The sequence below is a fragment of the Eucyclogobius newberryi genome, unplaced genomic scaffold, assembly GCF_026437365.1.
Source record: "Eucyclogobius newberryi isolate DKJ021-1_F unplaced genomic scaffold, fEucNew1.0.hap1 SCAF_4, whole genome shotgun sequence".
Taxonomy (NCBI): Eukaryota; Metazoa; Chordata; class Actinopteri; order Gobiiformes; family Gobiidae; genus Eucyclogobius; species Eucyclogobius newberryi.
Window position 1 is genome coordinate 28,144,185 of NW_027316056.1, and position 23,640 is coordinate 28,167,824.

General features: G+C 41.6%; 1 protein-coding gene and 1 long non-coding RNA gene across 2 annotated transcripts; one reads left to right on the forward strand and one right to left on the reverse strand.

Annotated features, from left to right (window-relative positions):
• The first annotated feature begins 1,455 nt into the window (after positions 1 to 1,455).
• On the forward strand, positions 1,456 to 23,286 carry arhgef38 (Rho guanine nucleotide exchange factor (GEF) 38). Its single transcript, XM_072463364.1, has 14 exons — positions 1,456 to 1,730; positions 6,365 to 6,549; positions 6,657 to 6,774; positions 6,844 to 6,991; positions 7,072 to 7,089; positions 7,174 to 7,373; positions 7,673 to 7,806; positions 7,913 to 8,017; positions 8,109 to 8,228; positions 11,632 to 12,006; positions 12,087 to 12,224; positions 12,598 to 12,799; positions 17,314 to 17,618; positions 23,103 to 23,286. The coding sequence occupies exons 1-14, from the start codon at positions 1,520 to 1,522 to the stop codon at positions 23,283 to 23,285; spliced, it is 2,442 nt and encodes an 813-aa protein (XP_072319465.1). The 5' UTR covers positions 1,456 to 1,519; the 3' UTR covers position 23,286.
• On the reverse strand, positions 5,696 to 7,242 carry LOC140377793 (uncharacterized). The gene is made up of 3 exons (XR_011930127.1): positions 7,164 to 7,242; positions 6,399 to 6,534; positions 5,696 to 5,776 (listed from the first exon to the last, which is right to left on the reverse strand). It is a non-coding gene; the product is annotated as an uncharacterized lncRNA (long non-coding RNA).
• Positions 23,287 to 23,640: the final 354 nt, after the last annotated feature.

The window sequence follows — 23,640 nt, forward strand, 5'->3', positions numbered from 1 at the left end:
TGCAGTATTTTGTAGTTTTAATATGAGAGTTAAGGCTTGAAAATGGAACAGAAGCTGAACATTTGTGCAGAGATTGAGATATTTGTGTCAAAGCAATAGCCAAAAAAGCAGCAGCCAAAATGCACACAATCCAATAGATCTCAAACAAATTCCGTAGATGCATCTAACATGGGAAATTGTACTGTAAGTGTACAACAATTCGGTAATTTGTACTAATAAAGGATAGGCAAGCTGCTTCATTATATTCTTCTTGCTTCAGAACATAACTGATACTAATAACCTATTGTTTCCATGCTAAGTGAAAAAATAAATAATCTATTAAAAGTTTATCTTTATTCACATGCAACATTTTAGCTATAGGTCATTTTTAGCGTGTCCAATGGTGATAATCTCCACACAATATCATAAGAGATCAAAGTCCATATGCATCCATTGTACCATGAACAAACACTGGCCTGTTTGTCCTCTTTGAGTAGGTTGATTATCTGCTCATACAAATGACACATGCGGCTATCAGCAAAGCCATAAAAAAGTGGTTTATTAAAAGCATTCTAGTTTTTTCTTTAGTTGCCTGAAAGCTTTGATTTCACTTTGAATCATTTTTCTAGGAGCGGAATTCAAACAAAACACGGTTAAACCAACATTTGATGTGGTTTCTTATCTTAAAGTATATGTGTATTTCATTCTTTGGTCTATTGTCAAGTTAATAATATATGTGACATGTTCAATGACAAAGGAAACAACTTGAAATGTTTGACTTTACACTTAACATAGACTCTAAATCTATCCACTAGCTATTCATTTATTGGCTGCCACTTTACTCATTATTGCAAAAAATAAAACATAAATGTTATTTTATTGGTAATGGACAACAATATGTCTGGAACAATGACAGTCTACACAGAAAGAACAAAGAATACTACTACTAGATGTGCACAATTTACAATTAATTCACCACCATTACTTATACCCTATTGGCCCTTTATTGTGAGTGCAGATGGAGGACATGTCAAGTATGCAACAGCAATTATAATGTTGCCACTAGAGGCCACCAAAATAACACATTAGATCGATCTGTGTGTAGTGTAAACATGAACATTATGGAAACAAGTTTCTTTAGTAACAATGTAAACTCCTCCCGTGACACTAAGGTTCCAACAACATCCCCCTTATTTCTTTGCGGAAGGTCATTATAGCTGTAGGAATATACTCTACTCTATACTACTCTACTATACTTCTACTGATGACATGTTGGTTACCCTCTTTGCAATTTAGTAGATAATAAGGCTCTGTAACTGAATGCGTTAATTGCCTTTGCTGGCGCGTCTACCGTACAGTCCCTGTCAGCCTTAAAAGCACTGGTCCAGAGGGAATGTCCTTGTGAGGAGGCATGTCCACACCTCCTCTCTGACAGGACAGAGGGCGGAGCTACCTGCACAGACGGAGCAGCATACACCTGTTGCACTTCCCACACTCCTTTGACTGAACTTGACTGGTTCAGGGCCGAGGAGGCTTCATCATGGAGCCCAAGGAGAAAGACGCCTCTGGCAGTGAAAAGGAGAAAGAAAAAGACAGAACTATTAAAAGGAGGAACCGCCCGGTGTTTTTGCGTTACCTGGAGAGGAGAAGGACTGACACTATTGTATCTGATGACAAAGGGGACATCAACGTTGGGACACTGGTCAGGAGGAGTCAATCAGACAAGACGGAATACAGCACAAAACTTAAAGGTAATGGTCTCTTTGGGGAATAAAACTATGGCAACATCCTAACATACACACAGTATTTACAGTGTGTCATGACAAATATTTGCACTATACAGTAGTTTGAGTCCCAGGCAATGGCATCCATGTACAAAACGTAGTAAAAGAGCTTGTGCTACCAAGTACCTGCGGTGTTACTACGCATCGAGGAGAAGATACTCCCACAGGAATAAAGCCACATATGCAAACGCTCCAAACTCAGGTTTAGAGGAGTGGCTGAGGCCAGGCTCATAAACAAGACAGCCATCAGTAACAGCGCAACTTTGAATACTCAATATTGTACTGGAAAAATAAATAAATAAAAAATGTCAACAGCTAGACCTGAAGTATCAGATGCATTCATTAAAACATAGTGAACATAATTATATTTAAAAGTTTATGAAGCATTTTGCCTATTTGCCGGTTTGGTGACATTTAAAATGTTACTTCCTGGTTGGACATGAGCAGCAGATATAGGCAGAGGTAATTCCACAACTGTTACCAAGCAACCATATGATAAACAGGCACAAAAATCAATATAAATTACACAAAAGTTACTAATTGACAAATAAAAATTCCTGATAATGACATAACATTTTGTTAAATGATTGTTTAAATTGTGAGAACAATGTGTCTGCATTTTCTTTTATATTTAAAGATTTTGTGCTTTAATAGACAGGAGAGGGGAGGGAGAAATGGGGGATGAGAGAGAAAAGAGGACATGCAGTAAATTGTCGGAGTTGAGATTCAAACTGACGGCTGCACCTGGAGCCTGGCGTACATGTGCTGTGCTTTAACCAATCCACCACCGGGCACTACATGTCTGCATTTTCAAAGAAATGTCCCTAATTGTTGACATTGATGAAGGGATTCTGTTTTAGAACTCAGCTCTACTTCCTGTACATATTTGTGTACCTGTACAACTTTATTTACTCACTGCAGCTTGAATGACGTAAAATAATGATAGATATTTACCAAAGAGACTATCCCGCCAAACAAAGTAATAAATATGTAATAAGCACTTTCCCAGTTACCTCATCACTTATATTTGCTATATTTGCCGTCATATCTAGACATACATTTGCCCTTGTGTTGATGAAACTGGATTCACCTGTCCTTAGAGAGCACTCAACGATGAGGAATGCTACCCTTCAGGCAAAATGACACTAATCACTCACGAACAATGCATAAAACAAAAAAGAAGAACGCAGAAATTCCAGTGACACTTCCTTTCATTTTCCATTGGCCTTGACTTCAGAAAAATGACAAATATTTTATAAGTCTGGTCACTTTTAACATGCCAAATAAAGGCCCTGTATCAGCACCCAATTGTTTACCTGCAATAAAAACCCTCTTCAGCGCTTCACCCTCACTGTTTTCTCCAACAACCCGCATCATTGTTGGTGTTTTGCCCTGCGACTCCAGCCCCGACAAACACTATTACATATTCACAGGGGTATTACCATTGCAAATATTGACACAGCGATGACTTCATTCCAAAGAGGAAGCATGTGATGTGCTGCTGGTTTTCTAGCGCGCATCTGCTTGTCGGACAGGTTGTTCAAGCTATGCGCGCCGCCATGGCAACCCTACATAATACGTCACTATGAATGTACATATTTGTTTTATTGGCGTTTTGATTCCAATTGACTTTGTGTGATCTTAATAAGAAAGAAAAAACAAAAACGTATCAGTTTTTCTGTTGTGTATTCAGAACATTTATGGCAGAGAGTATTGTGCATTTGGCAGTCTTACACACCAGTGTGTCATTCTGCCTCGGCGCTGACACGTGATACTACGTTGTGCCTTGTATTGTGTTCGGGGGCAGTCTTTTGGATCCTTTACAATAAGTTGGAAAGTGAAAAGCCCTGTATCTACTTTCATGGGAACGTCCGCGCTGCCAGCCAGGCTCTACCAAAATCTACTAAGCCTTACAGTGAACTGAAAGACATTATGTATTGCTTTATTTAACGCTAGCTGATGAATACAAACAAAAAAACAAAAGCATTAAAGGGTACATGGGTTCTCTATTATAGCACAATAACAGTGTTTTGACATACATTTTCGTCTAATTTTCCTTTTGCTAAGAGTGGGGCTTGTGGTTTTTGAAGGATAAAGTCTTAATCTACATTGACAACTTATCATGGTCAGTATAAAACGCATCTTTACAGTATCAACATGAACATTGTGGTAGAATATCAGTTTGCTTAACTCATACCGCTTCTATAAATCGTGCAGCAACGCCCCAGTCTTCTAAATGGCAAGCAAGTGTCGGAACTTATCATCATTTTGAGAGCATCTGATTGAAATGTGAGCTTGGTGAAAAGTGGAAAATAAATAACAGGCCCTTTTCGAATAAAAAAAAGCCCAAACTTGATATCCCAGTGCGGGCGTTTTTCTCACGGGTGGAGGCTGTCGCTGATTCCGGGGTCTATTCACGCCGTAAACCCGCACGGACACTTGACACTGTTGAAAGGTGAACGCGATCCTCGTTCATATCGCTGCTGTCCAAACACAACCCACATTGTAGTTCATCAGATCTGTCGAGGCTGAAGCGTGTTTTAAACAAAAGGACGACAGAGGTAAAGGAAGGAATCAATGAAAAAATGTCTTCTTGCTACAGTTTATAATTACACTTACACTTGTGATTAGCTTTAGCTTTAACAACAGACAGGATTTAGGTTTTCTTGTGAGCCTTGTAAGCACATTTTTAGTGTTTGTTGACATAGTGGTTAACATTTAACAGGGTTTCAGAAGCATTTTCTTTTATATTGACCTTTGACATTATCATAGTATTCTGCTTAGGGATTTTGAGATGCTTTCATATTGAGTGAGGACTGCGGACAAGAATGCACTTGTCACCATTTTGCATTGACTATAACTGTGAGTGTAATTAGCATTCACTAGCAAGGACCACGCCACAACAATGGAATATAAAAGAATGTTTATTGATTATAGTGATGATGGAGACAATGGAGAGACAATGGAGTGATGATGGATCGATGATAGTTGGCTGGGTAGAGACTCAGGATGGGGGCTCTGTCTCGGGTAATCAGCCCAGCCGATTCAGAAACGCCCCTCAATAGATGGAGATGTGTTAAGGTGAAGATGATAGAGACATGAGGTGGGAGGGTGGGGTCGAGAGAGGAGAGACAACAAGAGATGTATATATATAGGGCTTCTGGGTAACTAGAGGTGTGGTTGAAGAGTGGAGGTGTGGTTGCTGGAGGAGAAAGAGGTTGAGGCGTGGTCCTGCTTCCGAACCCAAGTTAATGAATAATATTGTCAACGACACACATCTATATGATCAAATTCAATGTTGGCAACTTAAACGTGTGAGTTGTGCTTTACCTTGGCAATAAATGAGCAAACGTTGGTAAATAAAAAGACATAACCAGTGTTTTAAGTTATAGTATAGTATAGTATAGTAATTGTTGTAGATCATGAATAAAGTATGTTTGTTTGAGCTGAGTATGAGGGAGTATTATTATAGAATATTTGTAAGTTGAACGTTTAAAAAATTGTGCCATTTATTTGGTGCCAAAGGTCACCAGAAATGAATAGTGGATTGTTAAGTGTTGGCCATCCGAGCATTCTCATCAGTCCAAAACTTTTAATTCAAGGGTCTGGAAATGAGTAATATATTTAAGATGTGTTCATTATTACTTTAAAAAATGACTTGCTTGCGTAAAAAATGGGAAGTGTTTGAAGTACAGAGTGATTAACTACACACAAACAGTGAACTGAGCGTTTGAGGATATAATCATTGATAGATTTAATATGCAAGGCAGGATATATGCAAGGCAGGATATTTCAGTGTGGCTCAGTTTCATATTGCCTTTTTTTACCCTATGAGTAAAGTGCACATATCAGGTTTGTGAATAGGTGTGCACGTCCTCTCTGCTTTCTAACCCAAATCCACTCCCTGCAGATGGAATGCCTGAGCGCAGCGTAGCATTACATCACCTCCACCATTAGTTCCGTAACTTGACACAGGGCTTGCAGCGCTCCGTCACCTTCCTCCATCACTTTCTCTCTGAGGCAGGAAGTAAATCTTGCTGTAGAGAAGACTAGGCCGTAGATTAGGCAGAGAGGCGTGCTTGTCATGGAATTAGACATACACCCGATGCTATTCCTTAACACATTGAGAACACAATTCAACTTAGAATATTAAACGACACAGAAACATCAGACATTTGTGTGGCATGCATGGGAGAAAACGTGAACCCCTTCACAAACAAATGCTGTCACACACCCGTTCTTCTCTTAGACTAATGATGCAGATAAAATATCACTATTATGCAGATAAAATACATCACAGAAATATACTCATATATTCACATTTTATCACAGTGCTATACAAGCAAATGTGGCTGTTCAGATATGTTACTTATGATACAGTCAGCCCACAGAGTCAGACTGTAACCACGTTTTGTGAAGTGATATTTAATTTAATTTTCAAAAAGAATCATTCAATTCTCAGAAGGCTGGCTCTATAAAAAGTACAGATAACAATAACACCCACATGATATGTCAGAAATACAATAACGTTACATAGTGTGATGATTTTATGTGTAAAATTATGTGTAACACCAATAGCAAGTCTTGTCATTCTAACACAGAAAAGCTGACCCCATTTGACCTGTCCACGCCCACCTCTCCGGCACTTGACCCCGAGGAGGTCCGTCTGAGGAAGATGAGGCGCAGGTCGAAGGTCATCCAGGAGCTGGTGCAGACGGAGAAGGACTTCCTGACGGACCTGGAGCTGTGCATCAAGGAGGTGGTCCAGCCGCTGAGGAACATGCAGGTACTGAGCATATGAATCAAACACGTGATGTGGATCCTCAGTTCACACATGTCCAGCGCTGTGGCCGGGCACTACTGTTTCATGAGAAGATCCCTGTGTTTGAGCAGGTTCTAGATGTGGACCGTCTCTTCACTAACATTGAGACGGTGTGCGAGGTATCGGCGGCGTTGCACCATAGACTGCAGGAAGCGATGGCCGACCCTGATCCAGAAGCAGTCATCATTGGTACATCCCTCTGTAATCCACACGCTTCAGTGAATTACTTTTGTCTTAAAACTTGTTCTGATATTCCAGGAGAGGTATTCATCCAGGCCAAGGCAGCTATAGAGGACGTGTACAAGATTTACTGCTACCATCACGATGACGCCAACATGGCTCTGAAAGCTTACGAGAAAGAGGAAGAAGTGAAGAAACACCTGATTGCATGTGTGTTGGCACTGAAGTAAGGGCCAGCTACTTCCGCTTTTTTCATAAACACCCATTGTGCTGTGAAATGATTGTTTCTGTATTATTTTCTTCCAGGAAAATCTATGAAAGAGAGTAAGTATGCAAAAACAAATTGTGCAGACATTTTCAGGTGCCGTAGATGAATGCATGGAGTGCTTTAAACGTACATATTTCCAGAGGGAAGCCCAACTTGTTAGACATGGGCTCGCTTCTTATCAAGCCAGTGCAGAGGGTCATGAAGTACCCGTTGCTTCTTGGGGAGCTTTGGCAGACCACGCCGGAAAACCACCCGGACCATCAGCCGGTGCAGGAGGCCTTCACAGCGACCAAAATTATAAACATCAACATCAACGAATTCAGGAGACGCAAGGACATCGGTAAGACTGGCGGACGAGATTCACGTTTTAATCGTTTTTTGATCATTGCTTTCTTTGGTCTTTGGCCCCCGTGTGATAGCTCTAATCTCAGTGTATTTCAGACAATTGACAGTGTTACCCGCGTCCATTCACGAATTTCTGCTTCCTCTTGTTTTACTGTGCAATTCTGAGGACAATTGACCATTCAAAAGACAGAATATTTTGGTCTTAACATCATTCTGAAACCCACTGATAACAAACCATTTAAATTTGTGCCTCTCTATCTTGTCACAGTTCTTATTTTTGTTGTTCCCATGCAGTTATGAAGTACAAACGGGTGGAAGATGAAGGCACATTGAGGGGCAAGTTAAACAAATTAAACATCCACTCTATACGGAAGAAAGGGGACAGGTTTGCAGGATATCTCAAGATTCTCACAGGAGTTGAGCCCCAGGTACAAAAATCAAGGAAAACTAAGTGAATACAAGTAATAAATGCAAATCTACTCTACAGTCTCAGCATAAAAAAGAAGGAAAAAAAACATGATTGTCTTATTGTAGGTGAGAGATGAAGTCTTTGACCGGGAAGAGAAGCTGTTCAGGAGTCTGGAGAAAGCGGTCAGACTAATGGTCAAGAACGTCCAGTGTTATGTGCAAGAAACACAGGTTTGTACAAAAAGAAAAGAAAATCTCTGAAAATGTAAACAAATACAAGTATATTTTATGTTTAGTCTATGCTTCTGATTTATGTCTGCAGGAAATGGTATCTGTGGCTGTCCAGAATGCCCACGACATGGAAAATATTATCAAAGAGTTCAACAAAAATGACAAAAATGGCCTTTATCATCACAACGGAAACGATCCATATAAGCACTTTGTAAGTCTCTTAAGTCTCTGTAAGTCATCTTGACCTTGAAAATGACACGATCACTTTACAGAGCGATCTTCCAGTCAGTATAATAAAGTCATTGTGTGTCGGGTTTGTTTGCCATCTGTGATTCTGGATAACAGTAGCTGATTGTTGTCCAACCAACTCACTGTATTTTAAAGTTAAACTCCAGTGACCAACGAAAGTGCAGCCACAAATTAAACAATGAAAGAAAAAAAGATTCAGATAGAATAAAGATCTTTGTTAGCCAGATTTAAGACATACTATGTTATAATTACAAACATAAACGTTATGTGGACACGACTGCAACAGCATTTTGCTCTTAACATACGTGAATGACAAGTTAGTGTGTCAATTTACTGTAAATAACAAGCTAGCATGTTGCTAACCACATTGAAAAAGCAACTACAAAGTCAACCTTCAGACTTTAATATTTAATCAAACTAGGGTTATATGCTGCTATATTTTATGCCGTAAAATCATACATTTATGCACAAATTTTGGGGCTGTGTAACCTGAACCAGTCGCCTATGCTAGTTTTAGCATAGTTCCCCCGTGCATAGAAAAGCGGGAACATAGATACTGGGGAACATAGGTACCGGGGAACATAGATACTGGGGAACATAGATACTGGGAAACATAGGTACCGGGGAACATAGATACTGGGGAACATAGGTACCGGGGAACATAGATACTGGGGAACATAGGTACCAGGGAACATAGATACTGGGAAACATAGGTACCGGGGAACATAGATACCAGGGAACATAGATACCAGGGAACATAGATACTGGGGAACATAGATACTGGGGAACATAGGTACCAGGGAACATAGATACCAGGGAACATAGATACTGGGGAACATAGATACTGGGGAACATAGGTACCGGGGAACATAGATACTGGGGAACACAGGTACCAGGGAACATAGATACTGGGGAACATAGGTACCAGGGAACATAGATACTGGGGAACATAGATACCAGGGAACATAGATACTGGGGAACATAGATACTGGGGAACATAGGTACCAGGGAACATAGATACTGGGGAACATAGGTACTGGGGAACATAGATACTGGGGAACATAGGTACCGGGGAACATAGATACTGGGGAACATAGGTACCAGGGAACATAGATACTGGGGAACATAGGTACCAGGGAACATAGATACTGGGGAACATAGGTACTGGGGAACATAGATACTGGGGAACATAGGTACCGGGGAACATAGATACTGGGGAACACAGGTACCAGGGAACATAGATACTGGGGAACATAGGTACCAGGGAACATAGATACTGGGGAACATAGGTACCGGGGAACATATATACTGGGGAACATAGGTACCAGGGAACATAGAAACTGGGGAACATAGAAACTGGGGAACATAGGTACCAGGGAACATAGATACTGGGGAACATAGGTACTGGGGAACATAGAAACTGGGGAACATAGGTACCAGGGAACATAGATACTGGGGAACATAGGTACCAGGGAACATAGAAACTGGGGAACATAGGTACCAGGGAACATAGATACTGGGGAACATAGGTACCGGGGGAACATAGAAACTGGGGAACATAGGTACCAGGGAACATAGATACTGGGGAACATAGGTACCAGGGAACATAGATACTGGGGAACATAGGTACCAGGGAACATAGGTACCAGGGAACATAGATACTGGGGAACATAGATACTGGGGAACATAGGTACCAGGGAACATAGGTACCAGGGAATATAGATACTGGGGAACATAGGTACCAGGGAACATAGATACTGGGGAACATAGGTACCAGGGAACATAGATACTGGGGAACATAGGTACCGGGGAACATAGATACTGGGGAACATAGGTACTGGGGAACATAGATACTGGGGAACATAGGTACCGGGGAACATAGATACTGGGGAACATAGGTACTGGGGAACATAGATACTGGGGAACATAGGTACCGGGGAACATAGATACTGGGGAACACAGGTACCAGGGAACATAGATACTGGGGAACATAGGTACCAGGGAACATAGATACTGGGGAACATAGGTACCGGGGAACATAGATACTGGGGAACATAGATACTAGAGAAAATAGATACTGGGGAACATAGGTACCAGGGAACATAGATACTGGGGAACATAGATACTGGGGAACATAGATACTAGGGAACATAGATACTGGGGAACATAGATACTGGGGAACATAGATACTAGAGAAAATAGATACTGGGGAACATAGGTACCAGGGAACATAGATACTGGGGAACATAGATACTGGGGAACATAGATACTAGGGAACATAGATACTGGGGAACATAGGTACCAGGGAACATAGATACTGGGGAACATAGGTACCAGGGAACATAGATACTGGGGAACATAGGTAACAGGGAACATAGATACTGGGGAACATAGGTACCAGGGAACATAGATACTGGGGAACATAGGTACCGGGGAACATAGATACTGGGGAACATAGGTACCAGGGAACATAGATACTGGGAAACATAGGTACCAGGGAACATAGATACTGGGAAACATAGGTACCAGGGAACATAGATACTGGGGAACATAGGTACCAGGGAACATAGATACTGGGGAACATAGGTAACAGGGAACATAGATACTGGGGAACATAGGTACCAGGGAACATAGATACTGGGGAACATAGGTACCGGGGAACATAGATACTGGGGAACATAGGTACCAGGTAATAAATGTACCCTTTGTTTGCATTCACTTTTTAACTTGTGCTCAGGATTTGGGTCATTACATCTCAGAAACTTTCTAATGTAAGGTTAAGATGCTAAACACTAAACTTAGTGTTCATTCTGACACCATCAGACACGATGTTGTGTTTCTGTAAATGTATTTAGCAGCAATGATCCTGCAGCTTATCGGATTGTTCCGCGGCTCTTTTGTTTGCTCTTTACATCTTTGTGGTGGATTTTGCCAAGGACCTGTGTTTTTGAAAGCAATATCCAAACTAATGATGCACAAACATTGAACCTATTCGTTAGGGAGTGGCTCCACCTGCAACATTAGTCTTTTGGCTTAAAATACTTTACACTGACAACAATTACATATTTGGGTTAAGTACAAGCAACAATTTCTGAAGCTATTGTGATAAAACCATTTCATGCGGATATGTCCAGTTATTACATATTAACCATAAACCTGGTCAACAAATCTGCAGTCTGACAGTTAAACAGCTAATTCTACCCATTTTAAACTATATCTAGAATTGTGTAATGTCACATGAACACAACTTATGATATTTGTTGAAACTTTTGGTGACTCATTAGATTTGAAAATATATCTTATTACTTATTATCTCTGGGGATAAATAAAGCAACCACTCACCGTTGTGTGTTTTCTCCGTGCAGAAAGAGAACGTGGAGAAGCTGGTGCTTGCTCCACTGTCCTCACTGCAGGGCATGTTCACAGCTCCACAGAAGCTCATCCAGAAGAGGTACGACAAGCTCCTGGACTACTGCAGCCGCCTGGAGCGCTCTTCCTCCCTGACAGCGCCCTCATCTTCGGCCTCAAAATCTCCCTCCAGTCCACCCACGGTGCCGGACGACCAGGGCCCCGCCAGGAGAGACTACGAGGCCCTCAATGCCATGCTGGTGGAGGAACTGCAGAGGTTCAACATGGCCGCATACACCATCCTCACCAACTGTGTGGTGTATTTAGTGGCCCTCTTGAAACAGCTGATGGGGAAACTTTTACTACCGGCGCCATCGTTACATCAACTACCGGTGAGCACACTTAAACATACTCAACATGTATTTTATTTCATCATATACTGTAAATACGATGTGTTGTTAAATATATCCAGGCGCCTTTATCCAACATGGCAGAGGTTCAAAACAGCATCATGGAGGAGCTGAGCAATCTAATGTTTGTGAAGGACAACGCACAGAAACTCATGGAGCGCAAAGTCAGCTTTGAGCGACAACGAGACAAGAAAATCATGGTAATGGAGACAAAACTGAGACATGTCCAGTCGAGAAGCAGATGTTTTAAATCTAGTGGGCCACGTCATTGTTAGAAACCGCTGACGTTTGGTAGGACTTGGGTTCAGAGAGTCTCCAAAACCACAATGTTGCCAACAAAAACTAAAGAAAAAAGGGTCTAGCAAAGGGCAGTACACTATGGGATCTTGGGATCTTGGGATCATTATGGGATCTTGGTAAATACTATGCACTTAGAGCTGGAGTGCGTGTGTGTCTGCAGGTGCATAGATGTGAGGATGTATTTATCGGCTTTCACCTTTGCGGATGATCTGTACACACTGACTAACAGCTTCAAACTGCTTTTCTGACTCGCTGTTGTGCCGTGTTGAGCAGATGCCCGAGGTGCAGCATCAGACTGAAGAGCAGCGCACCCGGCTGTTGGCAGAGTACCCCCTGGAGCGCATCTACCAGCTGAAGAGGAAGTGCAACGGCTGCCAGGAGCAGGACCTCAGCCTGCTGGAGGGGGAACTGGTGGCCCTGCTGGAGGACTCGGACCCGTTCGGCAGCAGCAGCCGCTGGCTCGTGTACTCTGGAGGTAAGTGCGAGAAAGTGTCAACCATTAATACAGCTCGAGTAGTTATCAGGAGGAGACTTCATACTTACCATCAAACAAGTCACTGTTTGTAATTCATTATCGCATATTATTTATATATTCACTAATGCAAACTACTGTGCAACCTTGTATATCTTTATCCACCACCTGTATTATACAGATCATATTCTTCTTCTTTGGTGTTTTATGGCGGTTGGTATCCAAGTGTTGCATTACCGCCACCTACTGTAGTTGTTCGTCTAGACTTTGGACTTTATTCTTTAAACTTTATTCCTTAACTCAACTTGTTGTGTTTGTTGTTGCTGTTGTTGCTGTCGTGTTGCTTTTAATGACGGTTGGCAGCCAACTGAGAAGGTGCATTTACCGCCACCTGTTTTACGCTTTACTGTAAAAAAAAAAAAAAAAAGAAAGAAATGGAGAGAATGAAAGAGAGAAAGAGGGAGAATGAGAGTGAAACGCGCCGATCTTGTTATTATAGAAAAGGTTCAGTTTATGTTATTTTGTAGTGACGTAACAATATGGATTTGTGATAATGCAACATTTAACTACTCACAAATTACACAATATAACTTTAACTTAAAGGTTGAATGGACGATTTCTTTGGCCCAAATTTTAGTCTTATTTCCTCGTGGCGTGGACTGCCAATTAGTCCTGCCACGTATCAATCATAAAATGCACCTACCGCTCACCTGCATCCTCGTGTGGCTCGTCCCCCGAGAGCAGAACGGTTCCGCGTGTCTAAGCGCATTGATCTATCATAATATAGTTCCCTCAGTGTACGGGACAAAATTAGGACGGAGTAAGACAGTTCGAGTTGACTCATAAAAGACGGAAATCTACGGGAGACGAGAGATGCGATGCGATCCGTCGCGCTAATAAACAAACGCACGTGTGTGTTGTGTCAGTCCGCACGGGGAGTGCACATGCGCACTTCCGCCTGCGTTCTTAAATCGCCGAAAAGAATCGTCCATTGCGCCTTTAATACATCCAATCCAATCCAATCCACTTTATTTATATTGCACGATTTATATAACCAGAGGTTCCAAAGTGCTTCACAGCAAGGTAAAAGACAGGCAAAAATAGGATAAAAGTAATAAAATAAGATATAAAAACAAAATCAAATAGAAAATTGAATCAAACAAACACACTAAAATCAATGGAATAAAAATAAACAAAATAAAATAAATAAAAAAAGGTGCTGCCCTCCCAACACATATAAAACATACAATCAACACACTACATGGAGTTAAAAGCCAGAGAACACAGATGGTTTTAAGAAGCGGTTTAAAAAGAGGCAGTGAGGAGGCTTTTCTTATGGGGAGTGGCAGTTTGTTCCACAGTTTTGGAGCTGCCACTGCAAAGGCTCGTTCACCTCTGACCATTAGCCTAGCCCGTGGCACTGCCAGGAGTAGCTGGTCAGCTGACCTGAGGGAACGGCTGGGAGTGTAGGGCTGTAGCAGCTCGGAGAGGTAAGGAGGGGCAAGACCATTTAAGGCTTTAAAAGTAAATAAAAGAGTTTTAAAATGAATTTTCTTGTTCCAGTTAAAAGACGGGCAGCAGCATTTTGGACCAGTTGGAGACGAGCAATTGAGGACCCACTAACCCCCATGTAGAGAGCATTGCAGTAATCCAGCCGAGTGGTGACAAAGGCGTGGATTACGGTTTCAAAATGTTGTCTCTGAAGGACTAGTTTTATTTTTGCCAGCTGCCTCAACTGGAAGAAGCTTGACTTCACCACAGCTTTTATCTGGCTGTCCAGTTTAAGGTCTGGGTCCACTTTCACCCCCAGATTGCTCATGATGTTTTTTTGATACTGGACTAGAGGACCCAGGTCAACCATGGGGGTCACAGAAGTCCCACCAAAGACCATGACTTCTTTTTTTCATTAAAATTTAAAAAGTTCAGAGACATCCAGGCTTTAATGTCTTTTAGGCACTCTAGCAATGGCATAACACCATAGGAGTCAGATTTGTTAAGGGGGACATAGATCTGACTGTCAATACATGTATTGAATTGTAAACTAATGGAATTGAACCAATCAATGGCTTGTCAGGGCATTCTCTCCCCCCACAGTACTAAGGCATTTGTCATATTTTTGGGCAATGCAGGCAGGTATGGATGAAGCTCAATAATTGCTCAAATTGAGTGGTAAAAAGGGGGTAAAAAAAAACGTTAAGTACCGGTATGTAACAAAAAAAAAAAAAATGATGTATTCTATTTCTGTTCTGGTTTGCATCCATTGTCGTTTACTTAAAGCTACTCGATCAAGCAACAATCAATGCTTTGTTTCGTTGTGCCCCTGACAAGACAACACTTTGAGATCATTTGCCCATTTTGCATATTTATTGCCTTCTTTTTGTGCGCAACTGAGCTGTGACCAAGTAACATCCACTGGGAATCAGCAAAGTTTATCGATGAAGATATCAACTCAAACTACGTGCCGCACCCAATCTTCTGAGCGTTGAAGAGATCCGCACGCATTCCAGAGTGTCTAAAAACAGCGCAAAAGTTACTGTGCGTCATTCCCCGGCTGCTGTCATGTCGCGCTGCCTCCTCTAGAGATGGTTGCCCCACAACAGCGTCTCCATCTCCTCCCCGCATCTCGGCGCAGCAGCCGGGATCCCAACACCTTTGTTTGGAACCAACAGTTGCTCGGAGTACAAAGCATCTCCTCTGGGTATTCATAACAAGGACAGAGCGAGACGCAGCCGGCACGCGCCACACGCTGCAATAACAAGTGCTTTTAAGAGCAAACACTGTGTGCGTTACAGATTCTTCACAGACGTGTCGGTTCCGCTGGGATTAGAGGTGTTCCCAGGAAGTTGTTGTCGTCGTCGTCGTCTGTTTGTTTGTATGAGACTCGTGAATATCGTCATGTCGCATACGCATGGAATCCAAGCCATGACCTCTCAACAAACAAATATTTATATATGTTGTGTATTCCAGAGGTGTCCAGACCTTGTCCCAGGGGTATTATGCGGCCCTCTGACAATTTCTTTGTACGTCCAAATGACCAAAAACTCGCAGTATGCTTAGGAATAACCATTTTTTGCGTCACCAGCCTGAATGTGGAGGCACAGTATTAAATCTCTGTTAATTGCACTCATCTAAAGGGTTCAGTGTGTTGAGAACCAGCCAATAACCCTCTTAAAATTGCTCTGTTCCAAAATGAACCCGTGACCACTGCACGGACCTGAAAAGACTGGGCAAACCATGCGCTCCCTTCACAAAAGCCTCGTAAACAAAATGGGACCCTCAATGAAAACATGTTCGGACACCTCGATGTTGATGTCGAAGAACATAGGTTTGTGAAAAGAATTAAGTGAATCAGAATGAGGGTGTGCCAAAATATCAAAATATCGATATATTGCAATACTAAATTTGGTGATACAGTATCGATATCAAGGGCTGCTGTATCGATATATCGCCATGCGTCATTTTTGGTATAATTTCCTGCATTATTTTGTGAGCACACTGCAGTTTTCTTACTTGTTTAAAGAAAGGACCCTTGTTTACGTCAACCATTTGATATTTTGACTGTTTTGAGTGTTAAAATGGGTGTTTTTCATTTTGAGTCTGTGACAAAACAGTTTTTTGTTAAAAATGTTTTGGGTTCTTTGAAAAATGGTGATATATAACGCAGAATATCACGAGCAATATATCGATTATCACATGTATTGCATAATCGTGATATTATCGCATCGTGAGCCGTGTATCGTGTATATCGTATCGAATTGTGAGGGACTCTGTGATTCCCAGCCCTAATTCAGAATAGTTATATCTATTACACATTTGAAAAACACTAAGTAAATTACATTTCTCAATACAAAAATGTAGTAATAAAACATAAGATCTATTACTTTATGTTCTGCCACTCAAAACCTGGAGCAAAGCCACTTTTCTAATCTACATATGTTAATAACCTTGTCACAAAACATTAGTAATAACATAGGATAGATCTTTACTTTACCTACATGTTAATTTGGACAGTATGGAAGTAATCGGGATTATCATTTTTTAGATAAAATAGATCTTAAAATGTTACTTGTAAAAGAGAATAAATAAGCATACAATGTCCGGCAATTATTACACCTCTAACGTCACACTACAATTAGGGCTGTAACGATTAATCAATTAGTCATAATTGACTATGGTAATTGTTACCTGGACTATTCAGACTCTAAAACACATACAAAAATACATTTTATAACAAAGACAGCAGCATTATTAAATCATAATGTCAAAAAAAGAACACAAATTAAATATAAGACTTCAGTCGGTATATTTCTACATTTATTTGGTACAATAGAACAGAAAAGATGGTTTTACTATTCGTCTAATTGAAAAAAATTACACTCTTACAATAAAGTTGTATGTTCAATTTAGTGAAATATGGCCACTACTTTTTCCTGTTGAATGTTGTGTATTTTAAGTTATAATATTGTGGTGTGCTCACAGTCACACATCATGCAGTGACTCTTCTGTGCCTCCTTCAGGAGCTCAGGGCTACATGTACTCCACCTTCCTGAAGCAGTACAACCCAAATCGAGACTCTCAGCGATCAGGGCAGCTGACCTGGGAACAGCAGCCCACCCAGCAGCAGCCGGTCGTCCTGGGAGACGAGGACTTTGACAACATCAGCCTGTTTGTGTCCGGCAGCAGCAGCAGCAGTCTACGCAGCTTCAACCTCAACACCACGGACAGCAGCTCCACCGCGTCCGGCCTTCAGGGAGAGCCGGACAGCCCCGAGGACCAGGGGGTCTCTGTGGACGGGGACGACATCCTGGACGACACACAACAGGTGAAAGTCTTATGCATTAAAGCCATTTGTCTTCACTTTGCTGGACATGAACTTTTCATACAGAAGCCATACATTTGATTGCTTTTACTTGTTTTTTTAAATTGTTTTTAAGGCTCAAAAGCAAGTATTTCATGTAATTTATCCGTAACGTGACTATTTTTGGTGATATTTGTGGGTTTTGGAAGTATTATAACTTTAAATGCTAGATGCTTTCAAATAAAATAAAATACAGCTGCATGTAAACAGAACACGGTTGAATCGTGAAGTTCTAAGTGAAATAGGGTGAATTAGAAGGATTCACTTTAAAGGCGTGATGGACAATTTTTTGGCGATTTGAGAACGCAGGCGGAAGTGTGCATGTGCACTCCCCCGTGCGGACTGATACAACACACACGTGCGTTTTTTTATTAGCACGACGGATCGAATCGCATCTCTCTCGTCTCTTGTAGATTTCCGTCTACTTCTGAGACAGCTCGAGCTGTCTTTCTCCGTCTTCATTTTGTCCCGTACACTGAGGGAACTATATTATGATAGATCAATGTGCTTAGACACGTGCTGCTCTCGGGGGACGAGCCGCACGCGGCTGCAGGTGAGCGATAGGTGCGTTTTATGATTGATACGTGGCAGGACTAATCGACAGTCCACGCCACGAGGAAATAAGACTCAGATTTGGGCCAAAAAAATCGTCCATTCAACCTTTAAGTACAGTTGTCACAGACAGAGACAGGTTGTACTCAATTGTTACATTTTATTACTTGAGTAGCTTTTTGAAGAAATTGTAGTTGTTTTTGCACTGCAAACCTTTACTTCTATTTGATTAACATATTGTTTGAAATAACATTACTCTTACTTGAGTAAACATTCTGGTTCCTCGGAACTCTCACTCTACAAGTGACAAAAGCTTGACAATATGTTTACAATTGTTTCTTGCATTTTTGTGTCCTTTTGAAAGTATCAGCTTTTTAATATTTATTGTCTTTTTTCCACTTCCAATTACTTTAACATAAAATTATAAATCTGATGTTATGTTCAGGCAGTTAACTCTTGAGTAAACACTTTTTTAACTCCTAAGTGATTTCTAGGAGCACGTCTACTGTTTACTTGAGTAAAATTATGACATTAAGAATTAATTCTTACGTGAGTACAATTTGCAGCTCTAAGCTTGTGATACTCTGGAATCAAATAAGTCGTAAACATCTCCCTCTAGTGTCGGTGTAATCCCTCATTCGTCCAGGCGTGTTCCATAGTAGAAAAAGCTTCAGTTGTAGTCATCTGGACTCAGTTTGAAAAAATAGACGTTTCGACTCTCATCCAAGAGTCATTGTCAATAACAGAATTTAGGTCGAGAACTCCGATATTAATACTGTTCTGTGGTAAGACCCGCCCATTGGGAGGAGCCTTCCTGAAGTAGAAAGAGTTGTTTGTTTCAACAGAAACTCCCCCCTTGTATCTACCGAGCTAGCCTATTCAGAATCTTAATGGGCTATTAGAAACCTCTTTGTCTTTGTGAGACCCTGGCTCAACCACCCTGAGTACCTGATTAGCATCTGAATGTCCTCTACCTTTCCAGGGGTTCAGTAACCCATTATAAATAACAGGAAGATTAAATCTTAGCCCTCCATTTCTGTTTAAAGAAGGTCTTTCTTTTTTAACAAAAATAGCTTCCTTGACTCCTCTTTCAAACCATCTTTTCTCCCTGCTTAAAACCTTCACCTCACCGGCTTCAAACGAGTGATTAGAGGCTTCAAGATGGAGATGCACGGCGCTCTGTGGTCCTGAACTAGTATTTCTTCTGTGCTGATAAAGCCTCTTGTGTAGAGGCTGTTTTGTCTCACCTATGTACCGTTCTTTACAGCTTTCTTCACTGCATTGGATCGAATAAACTACATTGCTCTGTTTTTGAGTCTGCAACTTGTCCTTAGGGTGAACCAGTTTTTGTCTTAAAGTGTTTCCTGGTTTAAAATAAACAGGGACTTTGTGTTGTCTAAAAATTCTCTGCAGTTTTTCCGAGAGGCCAGACACATAAGGGATAGAAACACCCTTCCTTCTCTGTTCAGTTTCCCTTTTGTCCTGCTTCTTGGTTCTCTTCACTCTGTTGAGAAGAAATACTAGTTCAGGACCTCAGAGTGCCGTGCATCTCCACCTTGAAGCCTCTAATCACTCGTTTGAAGACGGTGAGGTGAAGGTTTTAAGCAGGGAGAAAAGATGGTTTGAAAGAGGAGTCAAGGAAGCTATTTTTGTTAAAAAAGAAAGACCTTCTTTAAACAGAAATGGAGGGCTAAGGTTTAATCTTCCTGTTATTTATAATGGGTTACTGAACCCCTGGAAAGGTAGAGGACATTCAGATGCTAATCAGGTACTCAGGGTGGTTGAGCCAGGGTCTCACAAAGACAAAGAGGATTCTAATAGCCCATTAAGATTCTGAATAGGCTAGCTCGGTAGATACAAGGGGGGAGTTTCTGTTGAAACAAACAACTCTTTCTACTTCAGGAAGGCTCCGCCCAATGGGCGGGTCTTACCACAGAACAGTATTAATATCGGAGTTCTCGACCTAAATTCTGTTATTGACAATGACTCTTGGATGAGAGTCGAAACGTCTATTTTTTCAAACTGAGTCCAGATGACTACAACTGAAGCTTTTTCTACTATGGAACACGCCTGGACGAATGAGGGATTACACCGACATATTTCCAAGAATTTTGGGCCTAAAACCTTGGATTTAGTTCGGGAACTCGAATCTGTAGCCAGGAAACTAGCAGACAACAGGAACCACTTGAGGTTCAATCTTAGATGCAGACAGAACAACATGATCCCGAAGAGCCTGCAGATCAAATCACCGGTCAGAGGACACAGAGCAGAGAAGATTTGGAGAAGGAGCCTTATGCAGATGCTCAGTGAAAGGATCCAGGAAAACAACGTCAGAATTGATAAATTGAAAGGCAGAACAGGAACTTTACAGGAGAAATTAACCAGCATACTCCCTGAAGAAGCTTTCAAAAGAGTGCTGGATTTTACACAGACAGCACAAGAAGCACAGCACAGGAAGAGCAAAGAACGCCAAATCAAGAAGTTCAACATTCTTTTGAACAAAAAGAATGCAGGTGAGGTCGAGCTAGACATTAGGACTGAGACAGACAAATTAGCGACCAGCAAAAACAATTGGATTAAGAACCTATCAGATCGTGTTCTGACACAGGCAGAAAAGGAGGTGCTCTCTAAAGGTCTCAACTTTTCTGTCACCTCGAAACACATCCCTACAGAGGACTACATCACAGCCACTGAAACTGCAATTAGAAACAACAAAATGACTGAATCGGAGGCTGCAGACCTGAGGTTACGTGCCACAGCGACCCTGAAGAGTGCCAAACCACCGCCTTCAAATATCACAGCTGAAGAGAGGAAAGCACTTTCAGCACTAGAAAAAGATCATAGTATCAACATCCTCCCAGCAGACAAGGGACGTTGCACTGTGATTCTCAACGCAGCTGATTACGAAGCCAAAGTCCACACCCTCCTCGAGGACACGACCACATACGAGCACTTGAAAAGAGATCCGACCAGTGGCTACAAGAAGAAAGTGATAGACTGTTTACAAAGGCTGGAAAAAGAGGAAGTGATAGACCGGCCTCTGTATTACAGACTGTATCCTGGTGAAGCCATGCCTTGCATTTATGGCCTTCCAAAAATACACAAAAAGGAGGTTCCACTCAGACCCATAGTGTGCAGCACAGATTCCATCACTTACAATGTGGCCAAGCATTTAACAACTATATTGGCTCCGCTTGTGGGGAATTCGGTACATCATGTGGAAAACACGCACAACTTTGTGGATAAAGTGAAACATCTCCAACTGGACCCAGATGACCTCATGGTTTCATATGATGTTGTGTCCCTGTTCACCTGCATCCCGACCTCTGATGCAGTAGCAGCAGTGAGGATCAGACTGCAGGAAGACACCACCCTACAGGAAAGGACCAAACTGACACCTGAACACATATGTAAACTGTTCTCTCCCATAGTGGCCAACCTGTACATGGAGCACTTTGAGAAGAAGGCACTGGCCTCATTCTCAGGCATAGCCCCAAAACTGTGGCTCCGCTATGTCGATGATACTTTTGTAACAATCAAGAAACAAGAGCTGGAAACCTTCTCTGATCACATCAATGCTGTGGACCCACATATTAGGTTTACAAGAGAAGACGCTAAGGAGAACCGCTTGGCCTTTCTTGATTGTTCCACGATCAGAGGAGAGGACGGGAAACTCCAAATAGAGGTATATAGGAAACCTACACACACGGACCAGTATCTGCTCTTTGGTTCCAACCACCCACTACAGCACAAGCTGGGTGTGATCAGAACCTTACAACACAGAGCTCAAGGTGTGCCCACCAGCTCAGAGGGCAAGAAGAAAGAGGAAAAACATGTCCGAAATGCCCTCTCAGCCTGTGGTTACCCCGCTTGGGCTCTCAACAGAGTGAAGAGAACCAAGAAGCAGGACAAAAGGGAAACTGAACAGAGAAGGAAGGGTGTCTCTATCCCTTATGTGTCTGGCCTCTCGGAAAAACTGCAGAGAATTTTTAGACAACACGAAGTCCCTGTTTATTTTGAACCAGGAAACACTTTAAGACAAAAACTGGTTCACCCTAAGGACAAGTTGCCGACTCAAAAACAGAGCAATGTAGTTTATTCGATCCAATGCAGTGAAGAAAGCTGTAAAGAACGGTACATAGGTGAGACTAAACAGCCTCTACACAAGAGGCTTTATCAGCACAGAAGAAATACTAGTTCAGGACCTCAGAGCGCCGTGCATCTCCATCTTGAAGCCTCTAATCACTCGTTTGAAGACGGTGAGGTGAAGGTTTTAAGCAGGGAGAAAAGATGGTTTGAAAGAGGAGTCAAGGAAGCTATTTTTGTTAAAAAAGAAAGACCTTCTTTAAACAGAAATGGAGAGCTAAGATTTAATCTTCCTGTTATTTATAATGGGATACTGAACCCCTGGAAAGGTAAAGGACCAGGACCAGGACATTCAGATGCTAATCAGGTACTCAGGGTGGTTGAGCCAGGGTCTCACAAAGACAAAGAGGACTCTAATAGCCCATTAAGATTCTGAATAGGCTAGCTCGGTAGATACAAGGGGGGAGTTTCTGTTGAAACAAACAACTCTTTCTACTTCAGGAAGGCTCCTCCCAATGGGCGGGTCTTACCACAGAACAGTATTAATATCGGAGTTCTCGACCTAAATTCTTTTATTGACAATGACTCTTGGATGAGAGTCGAAACGTCTATTTTTTCAAACTGAGTCCAGATGACTACAACTGAAGCTTTTTCTACTATCTCCCTCTAGTGGATGTAAAGGAAATGCTCATGAGTTGTTTCTCCTGTTTCTGTCCTCTTGTATTTAATACATGACAATCCAGCACCAAACTCCACTTTCCTTGCCACTTCGCAAAGATTAAACGTACACATTGTTTTTTCCCTCCACAGTTTTATGCCGTATATGCATTTCAAGCCCGCTGTGACCAGGAGCTGAGCCTGCAGGAGTACCAGCATGTGCGCATCATCAAGTTCTGTGACCTGGGGGGGAATAAAGAGTGGTGGCTGGCTGAGTCCAACGGACAGAAGGGCTATGTTCCCGCCAACTACCTGGGCAGGATGTCCTATGCTTGAAGAGGCAGAATGTAAAAGACTGGAAAAGCACCTGCCCTTCCACGGCCTGATCAACTCCAGCAAACTTCTATTGCACTTACATCAGATCCAACGAAGTCAAAGTACCAAAAGTGTTTCGTTATCAACAGACAGCTTAATTTAATTAAATGCTTGATTCAATGATTGTAATTTACAAGTGAGACAATGAATGTGACTGGAAAAAGGGCACTATTCAGAGCACTTTTTATACTTCAGTGTTGATTAGATTTATTCAAAAAGTAATTCTATTTATATGTGATTATGGATGAACTAAATTCTATGTGAAGATATTTATATGTGAATTACTACGTTTAATGTGAATTATAATTGAAAATTA